Below are 24886 nucleotides of genomic sequence, written 5' to 3' on the forward strand. Positions count from 1 at the left end.
TGCCTTGCTGTGTTCCTCTCCCTCCTGATGCTGCCTGCCTTGCTGTCTTCCTCTCCCTCCTGAAGCTGCCTGCCTTGCTGTGTTTATCTCCCTCCTAATGCTGCCTGCCTTGCTGTGTCCCTCTCCCTCCTGATACTGCCTGCCTTGCTGTGTCCCTCTCCCTCCTGATGCTGCCTGCCTTGCTGTTTTCCCTCTCCCTCCTGATGCTGCCTGCATTGCTGTGTCCCTCTCCCTCCTGATGCTGCCTGCCTTGCTGTGTCCCTCTCCCTCCTGATACTGCCTGCCTTGCTGTGTCCCTCTCCCTCCTAATGCTGCCTGCCTTGCTGTGACCCTCTCCCTCCTGATACTGCCTGCCTTGCTGTGTCCCTCTCCCTCCTAATGCTGCCTGCCTTGCTGTGTCCCTCTCCCTCCTAATGCTGCCTGCCTTGCTGTTTTCCCTCTCCCTCCTGATGCTGCCTGCATTGCTGTGTCCCTCTCCCTCCTGATACTGCCTGCCTTGCTGTGTTCCTCTCCCTCCTGATGCTGCCTGCCTTGCTGTGTCCCTCTCCCTCCTGATGCGGCCTGCCATGCTGTGTTTATCTCCTTCCTAATGCTGCCTGCCTTGCTGTGTTCACCCAGCCTCCTGATGCTGCCTGCCTTGCTGTGTCCCTCTCCCTCCTGATGCTGCCTGCCTTGCTGTGTCCCTCTCCCTCCTGATACTGCCTGCCTTGCTGTGTTCCTCTCCCTCCTGATGCTGCCTGCCTTGCTGTGTTCCTCTCCCACCTGATGCTGCCTGTCTTGCTGTGTTTATCTCCCTCCTAATGCTGCCTTCCTTGCTGTGTCCCTCTCCCTCCTGATACTGCCTGCATTGCTGTGTCCCTATCGCTCCTGATACTGCCTGCCTTGCTGTGTCCCTCTCCCTCCTGATGCTGTCTGCCTTGCTGTCTTCCTCTCCCTCCTGATGCTGCCTGTCTTGCCGTGTTCTCCCAGCCTCCTGATACTGCCTGCCTTGCTGTGTCCCTCTCCCTCCTGATGCTGCCTGCCTTGCTGTGTTCCTCTCCCTCCTGATGCTGCCTGCCTTGCTGTGTCCCTCTCCCTCCTGATGCTGCCTGCCTTCTGTGTTCCCTCTCCCTCCTGATGCTGCCTGCCTTGCTGTGTCCCTCTCCCTCCTGATGCTGCCTGCCTTGCTGTGTCCCTATCCCTCCTGATACTGCCTGGTTGCTGTGTTCCTCTCCCTCCTGATGCTGCCTGTTTGCTGCCTTCCTCTCCCTCCTGATGCGGCCTGCCATGCTGTGTTTATCTCCTTCCTAATGCTGCCTGCCTTGCTGTGTTCACCCAGCCTCCTGATGCTGCCTGCCTTGCTGTCTTCCTCTCCTTCCTGATCCTGCCTGCCTTGCTGTGTCCCTCTCCCTCCTGATGCTGCCTGCCTTGCTGTGTCCCTCTCCCTCCTGATACTGCCTGCCTTGCTGTCTTCCTCTCCCTACTGATCCTGCCTGCCTTGCTGTGTCCCTCTCCATCCTGATACTGCCTGCCTTGCTGTGTCCATCTCCCTCCTGATACTGCCTGCCTTGCTGTGTCCCTCTCCCTCCTGATACTGCCTGCCTTGCTGTCTTCCTCTCCCTACTGATCCTGCCTGCCTTGCTGTGTCCCTCTCCATCCTGATACTGCCTGCCTTGCTGTGTCCCTCTCCCTCCTGATGCTGCCTGCCTTGCTGTGTCCCTCTCCCTCCTGATACTGCCTGCCTTGCTGTCTTCCTCTCCCTACTGATCCTGCCTGCCTTGCTGTGTCCCTCTCCATCCTGATACTGCCTGCCTTGCTGTGTCCATCTCCCTCCTGATGCTGCCTGCCTTGCTGTCTTCCTCTCCCTCCTGATGCTGCCTGCCTTGCCGTGTTCTCCCAGCCTCCTGATACTGCCTGCCTTGCTGTGTCCCTCTCCCTCCTGATACTGCCTGCCTTGCTGTGTCCCTCTCCCTCCTGATACTGCCTGCCTTGCTGTGTTCCTCTCCCTCCTGATGCTGCCTGCCTTGCTGTGTTCCTCTCCCTCCTAATGCTGCCTGCCTTGCTGTCTTCCTCTCCCTCCTGATACTGCCTGCCTTGCTGTGTTCCTCTCCCTCCTGATGCTGCCTGCCTTGCTGTGTCCCTCTCTCTCCTGATGCTGTCTGCCTTGCTGTGTTTATCTCCCGCCTAATGCTGCCTGCCTTGCTGTGGCCCTCTCCCTCCTGATGCTGCCTGCCTTGCTGTGGCCCTCTCCCTCCTGATGCTGCCTGCCCAGCTGTGTCCTTCTCCCTCCTGATACTGCCTGCCTTGCTGTGTTCCCCCAGCTTCCTGATGCTGCCTGCCTTGCTATGTCCCTCTCCCTCCTGATGCTGCCTGCCTTGCTGTGTTCCTCTCCCTCCTGATGCTGCCTGCCTTGCTGTGTTTATCTCCCTCCTAATGCTGCCTGCCTTGCTGTGCCCCTATCCCTCCTGATACTGCCTGCCTTGCTGTGTCCCTCTCCCTCCTGATGCTGCCTGCCTTGCTGTGTTCCTCTCCCTCCTGATGCTGCCTGCCTTGCTGTGTTTATCTCCCTCCTAATGCTGCCTGCCTTGCTGTGCCCCTATCCCTCCTGATACTGCCTGCCTTGCTGTGTCCCTCTCCCTCCTGATGCTGCCTGCCTTGCTGTGTTCCTCTCCCACCTGATGCTGCCTGCCTTGCTGTGTTTATCTCCCTCCTAATGCTGCCTGCCTTGCTGTGCCCCTATCCCTCCTGATGCTGCCTGCCTTGCTGTGTCCCTCTCCCTCCTGATGCTATCTGCCTTGCTCTCTTCCTCTCCTTCCTGATACTGCCTGCCTTGCTGTGTTCCTCTCCCTCCTGATGCTGCCTGCCTTGCTGTCTTCCTCTCCTTCCTGATACTGCCTGCCTTGCTGTGTTCCTCTCCCTCCTGATGCTGCTTGCCTTGCTGTGTTCCTCTCTCTCCTGATTCTGCCTGCCTTGCTGTGTCCCCCAGCCTCCTGATGCTGCCTGCCTTGCTGTGTCCCTCTCCCTCCAGATGCTGCCTGCCTTGCTGTCTTCCTCTCCCTCCTGATCCTGCCTGCCTTGCTGTGTCCCTCTCCCTCCTGATACTGCCTGCCTTGCTGTGTCCATCTCCCTCCTGATACTGCCGGCCTTGCTGTCTTCCTCTCCCTCCTTGTGCTGTCTGCCTTGCTGTGTCCCTCTCCCTCCTGATGCTGCCTGCCTTGCTGTGTCCCTCTCCATCCAGATACTGCCTGCCTTGCTGTGTCCATCTCCCTCCTGATACTGCCTGCCTTGCTGTGTCCCTCTCCCTCCTGATACTGCCTGCCTTGCTGTGTTCCTCTCCCTCCTGATGCTGCCTACCTTGCTGTCTTCCTCTCCCTCCTGATGCTGCCTGCCTTGCTGTGTTTATCTCCCTCCTGATGCTGCCTACCTTGCTGTCTTCCTCTCCCTCCTAATGCTGCCTGCCTTGCTGTGTCCCTCTCCCTCCTGATACTGCCTGCCTTGCTGTGTTCCTCTCCCTCCTGATACTGCCTGCCTTGCTGTGTTCCTCTCCCTCCTGATGCTGCCTGCCTTGCTGTGTCCCTCTCCCTCCTGATGCTGCCTACCTTGCTGTCTTCCTCTCCCTCCTGATACTGCCTGCCTTGCTGTGTTTATCTCCCTCCTAATGCTGCCTGCCTTGCTGTGTCCCTCTCCCTCCTGATACTGCCTGCCTTGCTGTGTCCCTCTCCCTCCTGTTACTGCCTGCCTTGCTGTTTTCCCTCTCCCTCCTGATGCTGCCTGCATTGCTGTGTCCCTCTCCCTCCTGATGCTGCCTGCCTTGCTGTGTCCCTCTCCCTCCTGATACTGCCTGCCTTGCTGTGTCCCTCTCCCTCCTGATGCTGCCTGCCTTGCTGTGTCACTCTCCCTCCTGATACTGCCTGCCTTGCTGTGTTCCCCCAGCCTCCTGATGCTGCCTGCCTTGCTGTTTTCCCTCTCCCTCCTGATGCTGCCTGCATTGCTGTGTCCCTCTCCCTCCTGATGCTGCCTGCCTTGCTGTTTTCCCTCTCCCTCCTGATGCTGCCTGCATTGCTGTGTCCCTCTCCCTCCTGATGCTGCCTGCCTTGCTGTGTCCCTCTCCCTCCTGATGCTGCCTGCCTTGCTGTGTCCCTCTCCCTCCTGATGCTGCCTGCCTTGCTGTGTTCCTCTCCCTCCTGATGCTGCCTGCCTTGCTGTGTTCCTCTCCCACCTGATGCTGCCTGTCTTGCTGTGTTTATCTCCCTCCTAATGCTGCCTGTCTTGCTGTGTCCCTATCGCTCCTGATACTGCCTGCCTTGCTGTGTCCCTCTCCCTCCTGATGCTGTCTGCCTTGCTGTCTTCCTCTCCCTCCTGATGCTGCCTGTCTTGCCGTGTTCTCCCAGCCTCCTGATACTGCCTGCCTTGCTGTGTCCCTATCCCTCCTGATACTGCCTGGTTGCTGTGTTCCTCTCCCTCCTGATGCTGCCTGTTTGCTGCCTTCCTCTCCCTCCTGATGCGGCCTGCCATGCTGTGTTTATCTCCTTCCTAATGCTGCCTGCCTTGCTGTGTTCACCCAGCCTCCTGATGCTGCCTGCCTTGCTGTCTTCCTCTCCTTCCTGATCCTGCCTGCCTTGCTGTGTTCCTCTCCCTCCTGATGCTGCCTGCCTTGCTGTGTTCCTCTCCCTACTGATCCTGCCTGCCTTGCTGTGTCCCCCAGCCTCCTGATGCTGCCTGCCTTGCTGTGTCCCTCTCCCTCCAGATGCTGCCTGCCTTGCTGTCTTCCTCTCCCTACTGATCCTGCCTGCCTTGCTGTGTCCCTCTCCCTCCAGATGCTGCCTGCCTTGCTGTCTTCCTCTCCCTCCAGATACTGCCTGCCTTGCTGTGTCCATCTCCCTCCTGATACTGCCTGCCTTGCTGTGTCCCTCTCCCTCCTGATACTGCCTGCCTTGCTGTGTTCCTCTCCCTCCTGATACTGCTTGCCTTGCTGTGTTCCTCTCCCTCCTGATGCTGCCTGCCTTGCTGTGTTCCTCTCCCTCCTAATGCTGCCTGCCTTGCTGTCTTCCTCTCCCTCCTGATACTGCCTGCCTTGCTGTGTTCCTCTCCCTCCTGATGCTGCCTGCCTTGCTGTGTCCCTCTCCCTCCTGATGCTGTCTGCCTTGCTGTGTTTATCTCCCGCCTAATGCTGCCTGCCTTGCTGTGGCCCTCTCCCTCCTGATGCTGCCTGCATTGCTGTGTCCCTCTCCCTCCTGATGCTGCCTGCCCAGCTGTGTCCTTCTCCCTCCTGATACTGCCTGCCTTGCTGTGTTCCCCCAGCTTCCTGATGCTGCCTGCCTTGCTATGTCCCTCTCCCTCCTGATGCTGCCTGCCTTGCTGTGTTCCTCTCCCTCCTGATGCTGCCTGCCTTGCTGTGCCCCTATCCCTCCTGATACTGCCTGCCTTGCTGTGTCCCTCTCCCTCCTGATGCTGCCTGCCTTGCTGTGTTCCTCTCCCTCCTGATGCTGCCTGCCTTGCTGTGTTTATCTCCCTCCTAATGCTGCCTGCCTTGCTGTGCCCCTATCCCTCCTGATACTGCCTGCCTTGCTGTGTCCCTCTCCCTCCTGATGCTGCCTGCCTTGCTGTGTTCCTCTCCCACCTGATGCTGCCTGCCTTGCTGTGTTTATCTCCCTCCTAATGCTGCCTGCCTTGCTGTGCCCCTATCCCTCCTGATACTGCCTGCCTTGCTGTGTTCCCCTCCCTCCTGATACTGCCTGCCTTGCTGTGTTCACCCAGCCTCCTGATGCTGCCTGCCTTGCTGTGTCCCTCTCCCTCCTGATGCTATCTGCCTTGCTGTCTTCCTCTCCTTCCTGATACTGCCTGCCTTGCTGTGTTCCTCTCCCTCCTGATGCTGCCTGCCTTGCTGTCTTCCTCTCCTTCCTGATACTGCCTGCCTTGCTGTGTTCCTCTCCCTCCTGATGCTGCTTGCCTTGCTGTGTTCCTCTCTCTCCTGATTCTGCCTGCCTTGCTGTGTCCCCCAGCCTCCTGATGCTGCCTGCCTTGCTGTGTCCCTCTCCCTCCAGATGCTGCCTGCCTTGCTGTCTTCCTCTCCCTCCTGATCCTGCCTGCCTTGCTGTGTCCCTCTCCCTCCTGATACTGCCTGCCTTGCTGTGTCCATCTCCCTCCTGATACTGCCGGCCTTGCTATCTTCCTCTCCCTCCTAATGCTGCCTGCCTTGCTGTGTCCCTCTCCCTCCTGATGCTGCCTGCCTTGCTATGTTCCCTCTCCCTCCTGATGCTGCCTTCCTTGCTGTGTTCCTCTCCCTCCTGATGCTGCCTTCCTTGCTGTGTTCCTCTCCCTCCTGATACTGCCTGCCTTGCTGTGTCACTCTCCCTCCTGATACTGCCTGCCTTGCTGTGTTCCCCCAGCCTCCTGATGCTGCCTGCCTTGCTGTGTCCCTCTCCCTCCTGATGCTGCCTGCCTTGCTGTGTCCCTCTCCCACCTGATGCTGCCTGCTTTGCTGTGTTTATCTCCCTCCTAATGCTGCCTGCCTTGCTATGTTCCCTCTCCCTCCTGATGCTGCCTTCCTTGCTGTGTTCCTCTCCCTCCTGATGCTGCCTGCCTTGCTGTGTCACTCTCCCTCCTGATACTGCCTGCCTTGCTGTGTTCCCCCAGCCTCCTGATGCTGCCTGCCTTGCTGTGTCCCTCTCCATCCTGATACTGCCTGCCTTGCTGTGTCCATCTCCCTCCTGATACTGCCTGCCTTGCTGTGTCCCTCTCCCTCCTGATACTGCCTGCCTTGCTGTCTTCCTCTCCCTCCTGATGCTGCCTGCCTTGCCGTGTTCTCCCAGCCTCCTGATACTGCCTGCCTTGCTGTGTCCCTCTCCCTCCTGATGCTGCCTGCCTTGCTGTCTTCCTCTCCCTCCTGATGCTGCCTGCCTTGCTGTGTTCCTCTCCCTCCTAATGCTGCCTGCCTTGCTGTCTTCCTCTCCCTCCTGATACTGCCTGCCTTGCTGTGTTCCTCTCCCTCCTGATGCTGCCTGCCTTGCTGTGTCCCTCTCCCTCCTGATGCTGTCTGCCTTGCTGTGTTTATCTCCCTCCTGATGCTGCCTGCCTTGCTGTGTTCCTCTCCCTCCTGATGCTGCCTGCCTTGCTGTGTTTATCTCCCTCCTAATGCTGCCTGCCTTGCTGTGTTCCCCCAGCCTCCTGATGCTGCCTGCCTTGCTGTGTCCCTCTCCCTCCTGATGCTGCCTGCCTTGCTGTGTTCCTCTCCCTCCTGATGCTGTCTGCCTTGCTGTGTTTATCTCCCTCCTGATGCTGCCTGCCTTGCTGTGTTCCTCTCCCTCCTGATGCTGCCTGCCTTGCTGTGTTTATCTCCCTCCTAATGCTGCCTGCCTTGCTGTGCCCCTATCCCTCCTGATACTGCCTGCCTTGCTGTGTCCCTCTCCCTCCTGATGCTGCCTGCCTTGCTGTGTTCCTCTCCCACCTGATGCTGCCTGCCTTGCTGTGTTTATCTCCCTCCTAATGCTGCCTGCCTTGCTGTGCCCCTATCCCTCCTGATACTGCCTGCCTTGCTGTGTTCCCCTCCCTCCTGATACTGCCTGCCTTGCTGTGTTCACCCAGCCTCCTGATGCTGCCTGCCTTGCTGTGTCCCTCTCCCTCCTGATGCTGCCTGCCTTGCTGTCTTCCTCTCCTTCCTGATACTGCCTGCCTTGCTGTGTTCCTCTCCCTCCTGATGCTGCCTGCCTTGCTGTCTTCCTCTCCTTCCTGATACTGCCTGCCTTGCTGTGTTCCTCTCCCTCCTGATGCTGCTTGCCTTGCTGTGTTCCTCTCTCTCCTGATTCTGCCTGCCTTGCTGTGTCCCCCAGCCTCCTGATGCTGCCTGCCTTGCTGTGTCCCTCTCCCTCCTGATACTGCCTGCCTTGCTGTGTCCATCTCCCTCCTGATACTGCCGGCCTTGCTGTCTTCCTCTCCCTCCTAATGCTGCCTGCCTTGCTGTGTCCCTCTCCCTCCTGATGCTGCATGCCTTGCTGTGTCGCTCTCCCTCCTGATACTGCCTGCCTTGCTATGTTCCCTCTCCCTCCTGATGCTGCCTTCCTTGCTGTGTTCCTCTCCCTCCTGATGCTGCCTGCCTTGCTGTGTTTATCTCCTACCAAGTGCTGCCTGCCTTGCTGGGTTCACCCAGCCTCCTGATGCTGCCTGCCTTGCTGTGTCGCTCTCCCTCCTGATACTGCCTGCCTTGCTATGTTCCCTCTCCCTCCTGATGCTGCCTTCCTTGCTGTGTTCCTCTCCCTCCTGATGCTGCCTGCCTTGCTGTGTTTATCTCCCTCCTGATGCTGCCTGCCTTGCTGTGTTCCTCTCCCTCCTGATGCTGCCTGCCTTGCTGTGTTTATCTCCTACCAAGTGCTGCCTGCCTTGCTGGGTTCTCCCAGCCTCCTGATACTGCCTGCCTTGCTGTCTTCCTCACCCTCCTGGTACTGCCAGCCTTGCTGTGTTCCTCTCCTTCCTGATGCTGCCTGCCTTGCTGTGTTCCTCTCCCTTCTGATACTGCCTGCCTTGCTGTCTTCCTCTCCCTCCCGATGCTGCCTGCCTTGCTGTGTTTATCTCCCTCCTAATGCTGCCTGCCTTGCTGTGTTCCTCTCCCTCCTAATGCTGCCTGCCTTGCTGTGTTTATCTCCCTCCTAATGCTGCCTGCCTTGCTGTGTTCTTCCCCCTCCTGATACTGCCTGCCTTGCTGTGTTCCCTCTCCCTCCTCAAGCTGCCTGCCTTGCTGTGTCCCTCTCCCTCCTGATGCTGCCTGCCTTGCTGTGTTCCCTCTCCCTCCTCAAGCTGCCTGCCTTGCTGTGTCCCTCTCCCTCCTGATGCTGCCTGCCTTGCTGTGTCCCTCTCCCACCTGTTACTGCTTGCCTTGCTGTTTCTCTCCCTCCTGATACTGCCTGCCTTGCTGTGTTCCAATCCCTCCTGATGCTGCCTGCCTTGCTGTGTCCCTCTCATTTCTGATACTGCCTGCCTTGCTGTGTTCCCTCTCCCTCCTGATGCTGCCTGCCTTGCTGTGTCCATCTCCCTCCTGATACTGCCTGCCTTGCTGTGTCCCTCTCCCTCCTGGTACTGCCTGCCTTGCTGTGTCCCTCTCCCTCCTGATACTGCCTGCCTTGCTGTGTCCCTCTCCCTCCAGTTACTGCCTGCCTTGCTGTCTTCCTCTCCCTCCTGATACTGCCTGCCTTGCTGTGTTCCTCTCCTTCCCAATGCTGCCTGCCTTGTTGTGTCCCTCTCCCTCCTAATGCTGACTGCCTTGCTGTGTCCCTCTCCCTCCTGATACTGCCTGCCTTGCTGTGTTCCTCTTCCTCCTGATGCTGCCTGCCTTGCTGTGTTCCTCTTCCTCCTGTTCCTGCCTGCCTTCCTGTTCCTCTCCCTCCTGATGCTGCCTGCCTTGCTGTGTCCCTCTCCCTCCGGTTACTGCCTGCCTTGCTGTTCCTCTCCCTCCTGATACTGCCTGACTTGCTGTGTCCCTCTCCCTCCTGATACTGCCTGACTTGCTGTGTCCCTCTCCCTCCTGATACTGCCTGACTTGCTGTGTCCCTCTCCCTCCTGATACTGCCTGCCTTCTGTGTTCCCTCTCCCTCCTGATACTGCCTGCCTTGCTGTGTCACTCTCCCTCCTGATGCTGCCTGCCTTGCTGTGTCCCTCTCCCTCCTGATGCTGCCTGCCTTGCTGTGTTCCTCTCCCTCCTGATGGTGCCTGCCTTGCTGTGTTCCCTCTCCCACCTGATGCTGCCTGCCTTGCTGTGTTTATCTCCCTCCTGATACTGCCTGCCTTGCTGTCTTCCTCTCCCTCCTGATACTGCCTGCCTTGTTGGGTTCCCCCAGCCTACTGATGCTGCCTGCCTTGCTGTGTTCCTCTCCCTCCTGATGCTGCCTGTCTTGCTGTGTTGATCTCCCTCCTAATGCTGCCTGCCTTGCTGTGTTTATCTCCTACCAAATGCTGCCTGCCTTGCCGTGTTCTCCCAGCCTCCTGATGCTGCCTGCCTTGCTGTGTTCACCCAGCCTCCTGATGCTGCCTGCCTTGCTGTGTTCCTCTCCTTCCTGATGCTGCCTGCCTTGCTGTGTTCCTCTCCCACCTGATGCTGCCTGCCTTGCTGTGTCCCTCTTCCTCCTGATACTGCCTGCCTTGCTATGTTCCCCCTCCCTCCTGATGTGGCCTTCCTTGCTGTGTTCCTCTCCCTCCTGATGCTGCCTGCCTTGCTGTGTTCCCCCAGCCTCCTGATGCTGCCTGCCTTGCTGTGTTCCCCCAGCCTCCTGATGCTGCCTGCCTTGCTGTGTTCCCCCAGCCTCCTGATACTGCCTGCCTTGCTGTGTTCCTCTCCCTCCTGATGCTGCCTGTCTTGCTGTGTTGATCTCCCTCCTAATGCTGCCTGCCTTGCTGTGTCCCTCTCCCTCCTGATACTGCCTGCCTTGCTGTGTCCCTCTCCCTCCTGATGCTGCCTGCCTTGCTGTGTTCCTCTCCCTCCTGATACTGCCTGCCTTGCTGTGTCCCTCTCCCTCCTGATGCTGCCTGCCTTGCTGTGTTTATCTCCTACCAAATGCTGCCTGCCTTGCTGTGTTCACCCAGCCTCCTGATGCTGCCTGCCTTGCTGTGTTCCCCTCCCTCCTGATGCTGCCTGCCTTGCTGTGTTCACCCAGCCTCCTGATACTGCCTGCCTTGCTGTCTTCCTCTCCCTCCTGATGCTGCCTGCCTTGCTGTGTTCCTCTCCTTCCTGATGCTGCCTGCCTTGCTGTGTTTATCTCCCTCCTAATGCTGCCTGCCTTGCTGTGTTCCTCTCCCTCCTAATGCTGCCTGCCTTGCTGTGTCCCTCTCCCTCCTGATACTGCCTGCCTTGCTCTGTCCCTCTCCCTCCTGATGCTGCCTGCCTTGGTGTGTTCCTCACCCTCCTGATGCTGCCTGCCTTGCTGTTTTCCTCTCCCTCCTAATGCTGCCTGCCTTGCTGTGTCCCTCTCCTTCCTGATGCTGCCTGCCTTGCTGTGTTTATCTCCCTCCTAATGCTGCCTGCCTTGCTGTGTTCCTCTCCCTCCTAATGCTGCCTGCCTTGCTGTGTTCCTCTCCTTCCTGATGCTGCCTGCCTTGCTGTGTTTATCTCCCTCCTAATGCTGCCTGCCTTGCTGTGTCCCTCTCCCTCCTAATGCTGCCTGCCTTGCTGTGTCCCTCTCCCTCCTGATGCTGCCTGCCTTGGTGTGTCCCTCTCCCTCCTGATGCTGCCTGCCTTGCTGTGTTTATCTCCCTCCTAATGCTGCCTGCCTTGCTGTGTTCCTCTCCCTCCTAATGCTGCCTGCCTTGGTGTGTTCCTCACCCTCCTGATACTGCCTGCCTTGCTGTGTTTATCTCCCTCCTAATGCTGCCTGCCTTGCTGTGTTCCTCACCCTCCTGATGCTGCCTGCCTTGCTGTCTTCCTCACCCTCCTGATGCTGCCTGCCTTGCTGTGTCCCTCTCCCTCCTGATACTGCCTGCCTTGCTGTGTTCCCCCTCTCTCCTGATGCTGCCTGCCTTGCTGTGTCCCTCTCCCTCCTGATGCTGCCTGCCTTGCTGTCTTCCTCTCCCTCCTAATGCTGCCTGCCTTGCTGTCTTCCTCTCCCTCCTGATGCTGCCTGCCTTGCTGTGTTCCCTCTCCCTCCTGAAGCTGCCTGCCTTGCTGTGTCCCTCTCCCTCCTGATGCTGCCTGCCTTGCTGTGTTCCTCTCCCTCCTGATGCTGCCTGCCTTGCTGTGTCCCTCTCCCACCTGTTACTGCTTGCCTTGCTGTTTCTCTCCCTCCTGATGCTGCCTGCCTTGCTGTGTTCCAATCCCTCCTGATGCTGCCTGCCTTGCTGTGTCCCTCTCATTTCTGATACTGCCCGCCTTGCTGTGTTCCCTCTCCCTCCTGATGCTGCCTGCCTTGCTGTTTTCCCTCTCCCTCCTGATGCTGCCTGCCTTGCTGTGTCCCTCTCCCTCCTGATGCTGCCTGCCTTGCTGTGTAGCTCTCCCTCCTGATACTGCCTGCCTTGCTGTGTCCATCTCCCTCCTGATACTGCCTGCCTTGCTGTGTTCCTCTCCCTCCTGATGCTGCCTGCCTTGCTGTGTCCCTCTCCCTCCTGATACTGCCTGCATTTGCTTTGTCCCTCTCACTCCTGATGCTGCCTGCCTTGCTGTTTTCCCTCTCCCTCCTGATGCTGCCTGCCTTGCTGTGTCCCTCTCCCTCCTGATGCTGCCTGCCTAGGTGTGTACCTCTCCCTCCTGATACTGCCTGCCTTGCTGTGTTCCTCTCACTCCTGATACTGCCTGCCTTGCTGTGTTCCTCTTCCTCCTGTTCCTGCCTGCCTTGCTGTTCCTCTCCCTCCTGATGCTGCCTGCCTTGCTGTGTCCCTCTACCTCCGGTTACTGCCTGCCTTGCTGTTCCTCTCCCTCCTTATACTGCCTGACTTGCTGTGTCCCTCTCCCTCCTGATGCTGCCTGCCTTGCTGTGTCCCTCTCCCTCCTGGTACTGCCTGCCTTGCTGTGTTCCTCTCCCTCCTGATGCTGCCTGCCTTGCTGTGTCCCTCTCCCTCCTGATACTGCCTGCCTTGCTGTTCCTCTCCCTCCTGATGCTGCCTGCCTTGCTGTGTCCCTCTCCCTCCAGTTACTGCCTGCCTTGCTGTCTTCCTCTCCCTCCTGATACTGCCTGCCTTGCTGTGTTCCTCTCCCTCCTAATGCTGACCGCCTTGCTGTGTCCCTCTCCCTACTGATACTGCCTGCCTTGCTGTGTTCCTCTTCCTCCTGATGCTGCCTGCCTTGCTGTGTCCCTCTCCCTCCTGATACTGCCTGCCTTGCTGTGTTCCTCTCCCTCCTGATACTGCCTGCCTTGCTGTGTCACTCTCCCTCCTGATACTGCCTGCCTGGCTGTGTTCCCCCAGCCTCCTGATGCTGCCTGCCTTGCTGTGTTCCTCTCCCTCCTGATGCTGCCTGCCTTGCTGTGTCCCTCTCCCTCCTGATGCTGCCTGCCTTGCTGTGTTTATCTCCCTCCTAATGCTGCCTGCCTTGCTGTGTCACTCTCCCTCCTGATACTGCCTGCCTTGCTGTGTTCCTCCAGCCTACTGATGCGCCCTGCCTTGCTGTGTTCCTCTCCCTCCTGATGCTGCCTGCCTTGCTGTGTTCCTCTCCCTCCTGATGCTGCCTGCCTTGCTGTGTTCCCTCTCCCACCTGATGCTGCCTGCCTTGCTGTGTTTATCTCCCTCCTGATACTGCCTGCCTTGCTGTGTTCCCTCTCCCACCTGATGCTGCCTGCCTTGCTGTGTTCCTCCAGCCTACTGATGCGCCCTGCCTTGCTGTCTTCCTCTCCCTCCTGATACTGCCTGCCTTGTTGGGTTCCCCCAGCCTACTGATGCTGCCTCCCTTGCTGTGTTCCTCTCACTCCTGATGCTGCCTGCCTTGCTGTGTTCCCTCTCCCACCTGATGCTGCCTGCCTTGCTGTGTTTATCTCCCTCCTAATACCGCCTGCCTTGCTGTCTTCCTCTCCCTCCTGATACTGCCTGCCTTGTTGGGTTCCCCCAGCCTACTGATGCTGCCTGCCTTGCTGTGTTCCTCTCCCTCCTGATGCTGCCTGCCTTGCTGTGTTGATCTCCCTCCTAATGCTGCCTGCCTTGCTGTGTCCCTCTCCCTCCTGATACTGCCTGCCTTGCTGTGTCCCTCTCCCTCCTGATACTGCCTGTCTTGCTGTGTTCCTCTCCCTCCTGATGCTGCCTGCCTTGCTGTGTTCCTCTCCCTCCTGATGCTGCCTGCCTTGCTGTGTCCCTCTCCCTCCTGGTACTGCCTGCCTTGCTGTGTTCCTCTCCATCCTGATGCTGCCTGCCTTGGTGTCTTCCCCTCCCTCCTGATACTGCCTGCATTGCTGTCTTCCTCTCCCTCCTGATGCTGCCTGCCTTGCTCTATCCCTCTCCCTCCTGATGCTGCCTGCCTTGCTGTGTTTATCTCCTACCAAATGCTGCCTGCCTTGCTGTGTTCACCCAGCCTCCTGATGCTGCCTGCCTTGCTGTGTTCCTCTCCTTCCTGATGCTGCCTGCCTTGCTGTGTTCCTTTCCCTCCTGATGCTGCCTGCCTTGCTGTCTTCCTCTCCCTCCTGATGCTGCCTGCCTTGCTGTGTTTATCTCCCTCCTAATGCTGCCTGCCTTGCTGTGTTCCTCTCCCTCCTGATACTGCCTGCCTTGCTGTGTTCCTCTTCCTCCTGTTCCTGCCTGCCTTGCTGTTCCTCTCCCTCCTGATGCTGCCTGCCTTGCTGTGTCCCTCTCCCTCCGGTTACTGCCTGCCTTGCTGTTCCTCTCCCTCCTGATACTGCCTGCCTTGCTGTCTTCCTCTCTCTCCTGATACTGCCTGCCTTGCTGGGTTCCCCCAGCCTACTGATGCTGCCTGCCTTGCTGTGTTCCTCTCCCTCCTGATGCTGCCTGCCTTGCTGTGTTCCCTCTCCCACGTGATGCTGCCTGCCTTGCTGTGTTCCTCTCCCTCCTGATACTGCCTGCCTTGCTGTGTTTATCTCCCTCCTGATACTGCCTGCCTTGCTGTCTTCCTCTCCCTCCTGATGCTGCCTGTCTTGCTGTGTTGATCTCCCTCCTAATGCTGCCTGCCTTGCTGTGTCCCTCTCCCTCCTGATGCTGCCTGCCTTGCTGTGTCCCTCTCCCTCCTAATGCTGCCTGCCTTGCTGTGTCCCTCTCCCTCCTGATACTGCCTGCCTTGCTGTGTCCCTCTCCCTCCTGGTACTGCCTGCCTTGCTGTGTTCCTCTCCATCCTGATGCTGCCTGCCTTGGTGTCTTCCCCTCCCTCCTGATACTGCCTGCCTTGCTGTCTTCCTCTCCCTCCTGATGGTGCCTGCCTTGCTCTGTCCCTCTCCCTCCTGATGCTGCCTGCCTTGCTCTGTCCCTCTCCCTCCTGATGCTGCCTGCCTTGCTGTGTTCCTCTCCCTCCTGATGCTGCCTGCCTTGCTGTGTTTATCTCAATCCTAATGCTGCCTGCCTTGCTGTGTTCATCTCCCTCCTGATGGTGCCTGCCTTGCTCTGTCCCTCTCCCTCCTGATGCTGCCTGCCTTGCTCTGTCCCTCTCCCTCCTGATGCTGCCTGCCTTGCTGTGTTCATCTCCCTCCTGATGCTGCCTGCCTTGCTGTGTTCCTCTCCCTCCTGATGCTGCCTGCCTTGTTGTCTTCCTCTCCCTCCTGATACTGCCAGCCTTGCTGTGGTTATCTCCCTCCTAATGCTGCCTGCCTTGCTGTGTCCCTCTCCCTCCTGAAACTGCCTGCCTTGCTGTTTTCCCTCTCCCTCCTGATGCTGCCTGCCTTGCTGTCTTCCTCTCCCTCCAGATGCTGCCTGCCTTGCCGTGTTCTCCCAGCCTCCTGATACTGCCTACCTTGCTGTCTTCCTCTCCCTCCTGATGCTGCCTGCCTTGCTGTGTTCCTCTCCCTCCTGGTACTGCCAGCCTTGCTGTGTTCCTCTCCCTCCTGATGCTGTCTGCCTTGCTGTCTTCCTCTCCCTCCTGATGCTGCCTGCCTTGCTGTGTTTATCTCCCTCCTAATGCTGCCTGCCTTGCTGTGTTCCTCTCCCTCCTAATGCTGCCTGCCTTGCTGTCTTCCTCTCCCTCCTGATGCTGCCTGCCTTGCTGTGTCCCTCTCACTCCTAATACTGCCTGCCTTGCTGTGTTCCTCTCCCTCCTGTTGTTGCCTGCCTTGCTGTGTTCCTCCGCCTCCTGATACTGCCTGCCTTGCTGTGTTCCTCTCCCTCCTGCTGCTGCCTTCTTTGCTGTGTTCCTCTCCCTCCTGTTGCTGCCTGCCTTGCTGTGTTCCCTTGCCTCCTGATACTGCCTGCCTTGCTTTGTTCCTCTCCCTCCTGATGCTGCCTGCCTTGCTGTGTCCCTCTCCCTCCTGATACTGCCTGCCTTGCTGTGTCCCTCTCCCTCCTGTTGCTGCCTGCCTTGCTGTGTTCCTCTCCATCCTGTTGCTGCCTGCCTTGTTGTGTACCTCTCCCTCCTGATACTGCCTGCCTTGCTGTGTCCCTCTCCCTCCTGATGCTGCCTGCCTTGCTGCCTTCCTCTCCCTCCTGATGCTGCCTGCCTTGCTGTGTCCCTCTCCCTCCTGATGCTGCCTGCCTTGCTGTGTTCCTCTCCCTCCTGATGCTGCCTGTCTTGCTGTGTCCCTCTCCCTCCTGATACTGCCTGCCTTTCTGTGTTCCTCTCCCTCCTGATACTGCCTGCCTTGCTGTGTTCCTCTCCCTCCTTGCTGTGTCCCTCACCCTAAGGCAGGCAGTACCAGGAGGGAGAGGAACACAGCAAGGCAGGCAGTATCAGGAGGGAGAGGGACAGAGCAAGGCAGTCAGTATCAGGAGGGAGAGGAACACAGCAAGGGATGCAGCATCAGGAGGGAGAGAAACACAGCAGGGGAGGCAGCATTAGGAGGGAGAGAAACACTGCAAGGCAGGCAGTATCAGGAGGGAGAGGAAGACAGCAAGGCAGGCAGCAGCAGGAGGCTGGGTGAACACAGCAAGGCAGGCAGCATTAGGAGGGAGAGGAAGACAGCAAGGCAGGCAGCATCAAGAGGCTGGGTGAACACAGCAAGGCAGGCAGCATTAGGAAGGAGATAAACACAGCAAGGCAGGCAGCATCAGGAGGGAGAGGAAGACAGCAAGGCAGGCAGCAGCAGGAGGCTGGGTGAACACAGCAAGGCAGGCAGCATTAGGAAGGAGATAAACACAGCAAGGCAGGCAGCATCAGGAGGGAGAGGAAGACAGCAAGGCAGGCAGCATCAGGAGGGAGAGGAACACAGCAAGGCAGGCAGTATCTGGAGGGAGAGGGACACAGCAAGGCAGGCAGTAACAGGAGGGAGAGGGACACAGCAAGGCAGGCAGTAACAGGAGGGAGAGGGACACAGCAAGGCAGGCAGCATCAGGAGGGAGAGGGACACAGCAAGGCAGGCAGTATCAGGAGGGAGAGGAACACAGCAAGGCAGGCAGCATCAGGAGGGAGAGGGACACAGCAAGGCAGGCAGTATCAGGAGGGAGAGGGACACAGCAAGGCAGGCAGTAACAGGAGGGAGAGGGACACAGCAAGGCAGGCAGTAACAGGAGGGAGAGGGACACAGCAAGGCAGGCAGTAACAGGAGGGAGAGGAACACAGCAAGGCAGGCAGTATCTGGAGGGAGAGGGACACAGCAAGGCAGGCAGTCTGCTGCCTGTGTATTTTCTCTTCCAGCATCTGCAGTTTTTTTGTTTCTGTGTAGCAATGCTATCATTCCATCAGCCCGGGTATCTCCTGGTGCCCCATTGTCTGATGTTTAATTGCTCAATTATTTTAGGCATTGCTTTGCTTGAAGTACCGAATAAATGCAGGTTGTTGGTAAGAATGCTTTAAAATTGGGAGTGTTGCCAGTGTCCAGTTGTTAGCCTCTTCACTCCAACATTATAGTTACGCAAACAAGCAGGAAGCTGTCATGTATTTACTGCAGATGGATTTATACATTATCATGGGGTTTAACACCAACCCTCTCTGTTTAGCCATTGGGATAAAGAAATGTACCTTTTGTGGGTGTGGGCTGTTAGGTGCTGAGTTGATGGAGGCCACACTTGCGTTCTTCCAGCTGGGAGAGCCTTTTTGGGAGTGGGGCCGTGTCTGGTTCCCAGCTGGTTTCACCGTACCAATTCGGTAGCTGTCAGGAGCCAGGTACTTCTCCTTAATTTTAAGGTTGGTCCGACCTTTCACTGTTCAAATTAAGGTGTGCTGTTAACAAAAGAATCCCCCATTCTTACTGATGAAACAAGAGGCCTGAGAGAGATTCTCACTGCTGGTTGTTGTGTATTTTAATGATCTCGGTATGGATAGCAGACTAAAGCAGTAAATTTGCAGGTTAGTGAAAATTGATGGTGTTGCAAATAGTGAGAGAAATGCTTTCGACAAATAAAACAATGTAGACGGCTGAACAGAGGCAAATGGAATTTAATCTTGAAAATGAAAGGTGATGAATTGAGTGGTAGGACATTTGGAAGTATAGAGGAGCATTTCTGGATTTAAATAAAAGAAGTTGGCAATGATGCATTGGGGAAACTGACTAAAAGGCACTGGTAATGGATAGGGAAAGATCATGTGCAGGAATTACACTCTATCTGACACAAACGTCACAGGAGAGAGGTGGTTCAACCATGGCTTCCCAATGAAATTAGGGATAGTATTAGGTGCAAAGAGGCAACAGACAAAATTGCATATCAAAGCAGCAAGCTTGAGGATTGAGCACAGTTTACAATTGATTAGGTGCACTTTGTGGCAGTTGGCCCAGAGCCTGAACAAGGAGAGGTTAATGCCACCGCTCCTTGTTCAGGCCGTCATCACTTCTCTTTAATTTTTTTGAATTTTTGATTTAGAATGTGAGCTGAAGTTGAGAATGGAGCTTTGAACAGCAGCTTGTTTTAAAATAAAAGAATAAAGAATTTGGTAATTGCACACGGGAATTGGTCGAGAAAGGTGATTGCAGATTCATTATTGAACAGTGCAGATGTTTCAGCAACAGGATGTGATTGGTCAGTCAAGGGGAGGTCAGTTGCTGGCCAGTCAACCACAGAGAATGTAGAGAATGAGAAGCCATAGATTGAACTGGTGATGACTGACGTGAATGGGCTTTGTTGGACAGCAGCCTGCATGCTTGGAAGTTGCTGGACTTTTTGGCATTGACCAGTTTGGGGTGAAGGGCCTGTCTCTGTGCTGTAGGACTTTAGAGTCAAGGGACTCTGGAAAGCTGTGTTTGGATTTTTACTTTCTCAATCATTCTTTAACTAAATATAAAACCAGAGTTTTTTGAGGAAAGAATCTCAGCTCATAAGAAATAAGTGAATATTCCTCAGAGCCTCCTGGATTAATGTGACTTCACAACTCAGGCATGATCAATTTTGTTTTTTTTCCATTCAAGGATTCCATAAAGACCGATGGTTTTGAATCTTTAGTAAGAATGGCCACATCTATGACCTTCACCAACCTCTGCAAGGATCATTCTTCACAAGGAACTCATCGAGGGGACTCCATCCCCCTCCCACTCGCACCATCACCGTACTGCGGAGAATCCGCACCATCCTCAGTTGCTGAGAGTCACCAAACTGCAAAAAGATAGAACATAGAACAATACAGCTAAGGAATAGGCTGTTTGGCCATGTTGTACTGAACATGACACTAAATTAAGCTAATCCCTTCTGCCTGCCCTCGGTCCATATCCCTCCATTCCTTGCATATTCATGTGTTTATCTAAAAGCCACTTAAACGCCCCTATCATATCTGCCTCCACCACCCCATGGTGGTGTGTTCCAGACCCCTGCCAATTTCTTTTATAAAAACTCTTGTCCCACACATCTCCTTTGAACTTTCCCTTCTCACCTTAAATGCATGCCTCTCTAGTTTTTGACATTTTAACTCTGGGAAAAAGATTCTGATAGTCAACCCTGTCTCTGCATCTCATTATTTTATCGACTTCTATCAAGTCTCCCCTCAGCCTCTGCTGCTCCAGAGAAAACAGCCCAGTTTTTCCAGCCTCTCATTTGCTCACGCCCTCTAATCCAGGCAGCACCCTGGTAAACCTCTTCTGTACCCTCTCCAAAGCCTCCACATCCTTCCTGTAATGAGGTGACCAGAACTGAACACAATACTCTAAGCACGGCCTAATCAAAATCTTAGAAAGCTGTAACATGACATCCTGACTCTTGTACTCAGTGCCCCGACCAATAAAGACAAGCATGCCACACACCTTCTTCACCACCCTATCTAATTGTGTGGCCAATCTCAGGGAGCTGTGGACTTGAACCCCAGAATCCCTCCGTACATTAATGCTGTACAGGGTCCTGCTATTAACTGTTTACTTTTCCTTAACATTTGATCTCCCAAAATGCAGCACCTCATACTTACCCAGATTAAACTCCATCTGCCATTTCTCTGCCCACATCTGTAACTGATCTCTATCCCACTGTATCCTTTGACAGCCCTGTGCACTGCCCACAACTCCACTGATCTTTGTACATCTGCAAACTTACTAACCCACCCATCTACACTTTCATCCAAGTCATTTACATCTAGATCATGAACAGCAGAGATCCCAGTACAGATCCCTTTGGAACGCCATTACTCACAGACCCTCAGCCTGACAAACACCCTTCCACCGCTATCCCCTGCCTTCTATGGACAAGCCAATTCTAAATATACACTGCCAAGTCACAGTGGATCCCTTGCATCTTAATCTGGGACATTGTTGGAATTCCACGTGGATAACATCCACCGCTCTATACTCATTAATCACCTTTGTCACCTCCATGAAAAATTCAATCAAGTTAGTAAGACAGGACCTGCCTTCCACAAAGCCATGCTGACTGTCCCTAATTAGGTCATGCTTTTTCAAATGTGTGTAAATCCTATCCCTAAGAAGTCTCTCCAATAGCTTCCCAACCACCGATGTGAGACTCGCCAGTCTATAGTTTCCTGGAGTATCCTGATTTCCCTTCTCGAACAGAGGAACAACATTAGCTAATCCCCAGTCCTCCGGGACCTCTCCATTGGCTAGTGAGGATACAAAGATCTTGGTCAAGGTCCCAGCAATCTCTTCTCTTGCCTCTCAATAACCTGGGGTAGATACCATCGGGCCCTGGGGACTTATCCACCTTAATGCTCTTTAAGTGCTATTTCTTTCCTCATCTCAAAATACTCCAGCATATTAGCATGCCCCACACTAATCTCACTCTCCTCCATATCCTCCTGCTGGGTGAATACCAACACGAAATACTCATTTAGGGTCTCACTCACATCCTCTGCTGCCAAGCACAATTTCCCTCCTTTATCCTTGAGTGATCCTACCTTCTCCCTCATTATCTCGTGGTGGGAGAACACTTTGGGGACAGAGACCACAACTGCCTCACATTTACCAAAGCCTTGGAGAGTGAAAGCAGTTACCGAGGGAAGATGTTTAATTGGGGAAAGGAAATTATGACGCTATCAGACAGGAGTTGGGAAGTACAGACTGGGAGCAATTGTTCCACAGAAAGGGCACACTAGACATGTGGAGACTATTTAAGGAGCAGTTGTTGCGAGTGATGCAAGAATTTGTTCCTCTGTGACAGGTAAGAAGGGGTAAGATTAAGGAACTTTGGATGTCGAGAACAGAGGAGCTTCTCGTCAAAAAGAAAAAGGCAGTTTATGTAAGGTGGAGGAAGCAAGGATCGAGCACAGCTTTAAAGGATTACAGGCTTGCTAGGAAGGAGCTCAGAAATGGACTGAGGAGAGCCAGGAGGGGGCACGAAAAAGGCTTGGCAGGAAGGATTAGGGAGAATCCTGCAGAGTGTGAAAATAGATACGTCCTCTGGGCCCGATGGGATTTATCCTAGGATCCTCTGGGAACCATGAGGCATGGCACTCATCCACAGATTCAATCAATAAGCACATCGACCTGGACCCAATATACCGACCACTGCAACGGACAGCTGGAACTGACAACCGGAAGCGGCAGATTCAAACCACTACAAATGCCGGAGGAAAGATCACAAAAGCGCTTCACAGGAGGCTCCCAAACACTGAGGATGTCACTGAGACAGGGGACGAAACATCTGCCACACAAATTCCCAGCTTGGCGAACAGAACCACAACAACGAGCACCCGAGCTACAAATCTTCTCACAAACTTTGAATCCTCTGGGAAGCCAGATAAGAGATTGCTGAGCCTTTGGCTTTGATCTTTAGATCATCACTGTCAACAGGAATAGTGCCAGAAGATTGGAGAATAGCAAATGTGATTCCCCTGTTTAAAAAGGAGAGTAGAGACAACCCTGGTAATTATAGACCAGTGAGCCTTACTTCAGTTATTGGTAAAGTGTTGAAAAAGTTTATAAGAGATAGGATTTATAATCATCTAGAAAAGAATAATTTGATTCGGGATAGTCAGCACGGTTTTGTGAAGGGTAGGTCATGCCTAACAAACCTTATTGAGTTCTTTGAGAAGGTGACCAAACAGGTAGATGAGAGTAAACCGGTTGATGTGGTGTATATGGATTTCAGCAAGGCGTTCGATAAGGTTCCCCACAGTCGGCTATTGTATAAAATGCGGAGGAATGGGATTGTGGGAGATATAGCAGTTTGGATGAGTAATTGGCTTGCTGAAAGAAGGCAGAGGGTGATGGTTGATGGGAAATGTTCATCCTGGAGTCCATTACAAGTGGTGTACCGCAAGGGTCGGTGTTGGGTCCACTGCGGTTCGTCATTTTTATAAATGACCTGGATGAGGACGTAGAAGGGTGGGTGAGTAAATTTGCAGACGACACTAAGGTCGGTGGAGTTGTGGATAGTGACGAAGGATGTTGTAGGTTACAGAGAGACATAGGTAAGCTGCAGAGCTGGGCTGAGAGGTGGCAAATGGAGTTTAATGCGGACAAGTGTGAGGTGATTCACTTTGGTCGGAGTAACCGGAATGCAAAGTACTGGGCTAATGGTAAGAGTCTTGGTCGTGTAGATGAGCAGAGAGATCTCGGTGTCCAGGTACACAGATCACTGAAAGTTGCCACCCAGATTGACAGGGTTGTTAAGAAGGCATACTGACGTAATTTGCCCTCCCCTAGTTTTGTGCCTTCCCATAAGGTCCTGACTTATCCTTATTTGTAGCTGTCTTCAACCTTAAGAAGGTGTGATCACTGTTTCCAAAATGCCGTCCCATTGAGAGGTCAGTCACCTGGCCAGGCTCATTAACCAATACAAGGTGCCGAGGGACTGTCCACATACTGTTTCAAGAAACCCTCTTGGATACATTTAACAAATTTTTCCCCGACTAAGCCTCTTGCTCTAAGAGGGGGGGGTCCCAGTCAATATTACAGAAGTTAAAGTCACTCACTATGACAACCCTATTGTTATTGCATCTTTCCATAATCTGCTGATATATTTGTTCCTCAATGTCTTCGTGGCTGTTGGGGGGGGGGGGTCTGTAGTGTAATGCTATCAGAGTGATTACAACCATCTTATTTTGAGCTGTATGCATACTGCCTCAGTGGATGAGCCCTGCCGTATGTCCTCTCTGAGTGCAGATATAACATTCTCCCTGATTAGTAATGCAACTCCTCCACCTCTTTTACCTTATAGATCAACAACATTAGCCAAAGTTGAACCACCTCTCACAAGGCAAGGTTCACAACTCCATCGACATGAACTGTCTCTGGTGCGATTCACACACAATGGCCTCACAAAACACTCGTGTTCTGTTACTTTTGGTGGGGTACATTTCTCTTTGTCCATTCAGACCCTGGAGTGAGTCTTCAATCCTGGGACTGCTGGAAGGATCAGCTCAATTCCACCAATTAATGCAAACTGACAGACTAACCTGAATAAGATCACAGACAAAACTGGGTGGGTGTTACCTGCTAGTTGTACCAAGCTTTAGTCGCTGCTATCTTGTGTAACAATGTTTGGACCTGCACTGTGCACCCAACACATTGCCTGCAAGCAAATACCCCACCAACTCCACAGCATCATCTCGGGACTGAACAAAGTGAACTTCCAAGGCAGTGCTTAAGCAATCGGAATGAACTCCCTCAAGTTTAAAAAGGTAACGGTGATCTCGTCAAGGTGTTTGAGATGATTAAAGCGTTTAATAAGGTGGGGAGGTTAGGATGGCGATGGAGGAGGCCAAGGACCTGCATGTCCTTGGCGGAGTGGGAGGAGAAATTAAAGTATTCAGCCACGGGACGGTTGGGTTGGTTGGTGCGGGTGTCCCAGAGGTGTTCTCTGAAACGTTCTGCAAGTAGGCGGTCTGTCTCCCCAATGTAGAGGAGACCACATCGGGTGCAGCGGATGCAGTAAATGATGTGTGTGGAGGTGCAGGTGAATTTGTGACGGATATGGAAGGATCCCTTGGGGCCTTGGAGGGAAGTGAGGGGGGAGGTATGGGCGCATGTTTTGCATTTCTTGCAGACCTCATCACCAGGGATATATTCCCCTCCCCACCCCTATCAGCGTTCCGGAAAGACCACTCCCTCCGTGACTCTCTCGTCAGGTCCACACCCCCCACCAACCCAACCTCCACTCCCGGCACCTTCCCCTGCAACTGCAAGAAATGCAAACTTTGCGCCCACACCTCCCCCCTCACCTCCATCCAAGGCCCCAAGGGATCCTTCCATATCCGTCACAAATTCACCTGCACCTCCACACACATCATTTACTGCATCCGCTGCACCCGATGTGGCCTCCTCTATATTGGGGAGACAGGCCGCCTACTTGCAGAACGTTTCAGAGAACACCTCTGGGACACCCGGACCAACCAACCCAACCGCCCTGTGGCTGAACACTTAAACTCCCCCTTCCACTCCGCCAAGGACATGCAGGTCCTTGGCCTCCTCCATCGCCAGACCATGGCAACACGACGGCTGGAGGAAGAGCGCCTCATCTTCCGCCTAGGAACCCTCCAACTACAAGGGATGAACTCAGATTTCTCCACCTTCCTCATTTCCCCTCCCCCCACCTTTTCTCAGTCCCAACCCTCGGACTCAGCACCGCCTTCTTGACCTGCGATCTTCTTCCCGACCTCTCCGCCCCCATCCCCTCTCTGGCCTATCACCCTCACCTTGACCTCCCTCCACCTATCGCATTTCCAACGCCCCTCCCCCAAGTCCCTCCTCCCTACCTTTTATCTTAGCCTGCTGAACACACTTTCCTCATTCCTGAAGAAGGGCTTATGCCCGAAACGTTGATTCTCCTGCTCCTTGGATGCTGTCTGACCTGCTGCGCTTTTCCAGCAACACATTTTTCATCTCTTTTGAACAACCAAGGGGACGTTTATAAAGTGCACAATCAGTAACGTGATGGACGGTGTCAGTAACAGAGCAATCAAGCAGCACCTGCTCAGCAATAACCTGCTCAGTGACCTGCCCAGTTTGGGTAACCCCAGGGCCACTCACCTCCTGACCTCATTACA

The 24886-nt window shown here is 54.8% G+C and overlaps 1 protein-coding gene across 1 annotated transcript in view; it reads right to left on the minus strand.

Annotated features, from left to right (window-relative positions):
* LOC148148474 (microtubule-actin cross-linking factor 1, isoforms 6/7-like) overlaps positions 1 to 24886 on the minus strand; it is a 214622-nt gene that overhangs the window by 45710 nt on the left and 144026 nt on the right. The window contains exons 18-19 of the mRNA XM_087993185.1: positions 18939 to 19056; positions 17492 to 17673 (exon numbers count right to left, since the gene is read on the minus strand). Of these exons, the coding sequence (XP_087849311.1) occupies positions 17492 to 17673; positions 18939 to 19056 (300 nt within the window). The remainder of the gene's footprint in view (positions 1 to 17491; positions 17674 to 18938; positions 19057 to 24886) is intronic.

This window comes from Chiloscyllium plagiosum, unplaced genomic scaffold, assembly GCF_037043375.1.
Source record: "Chiloscyllium plagiosum isolate Xiang-an unplaced genomic scaffold, Cpla_swu_hap1 HiC_scaffold_12, whole genome shotgun sequence".
NCBI lineage: Eukaryota > Metazoa > Chordata > Chondrichthyes > Orectolobiformes > Hemiscylliidae > Chiloscyllium > Chiloscyllium plagiosum.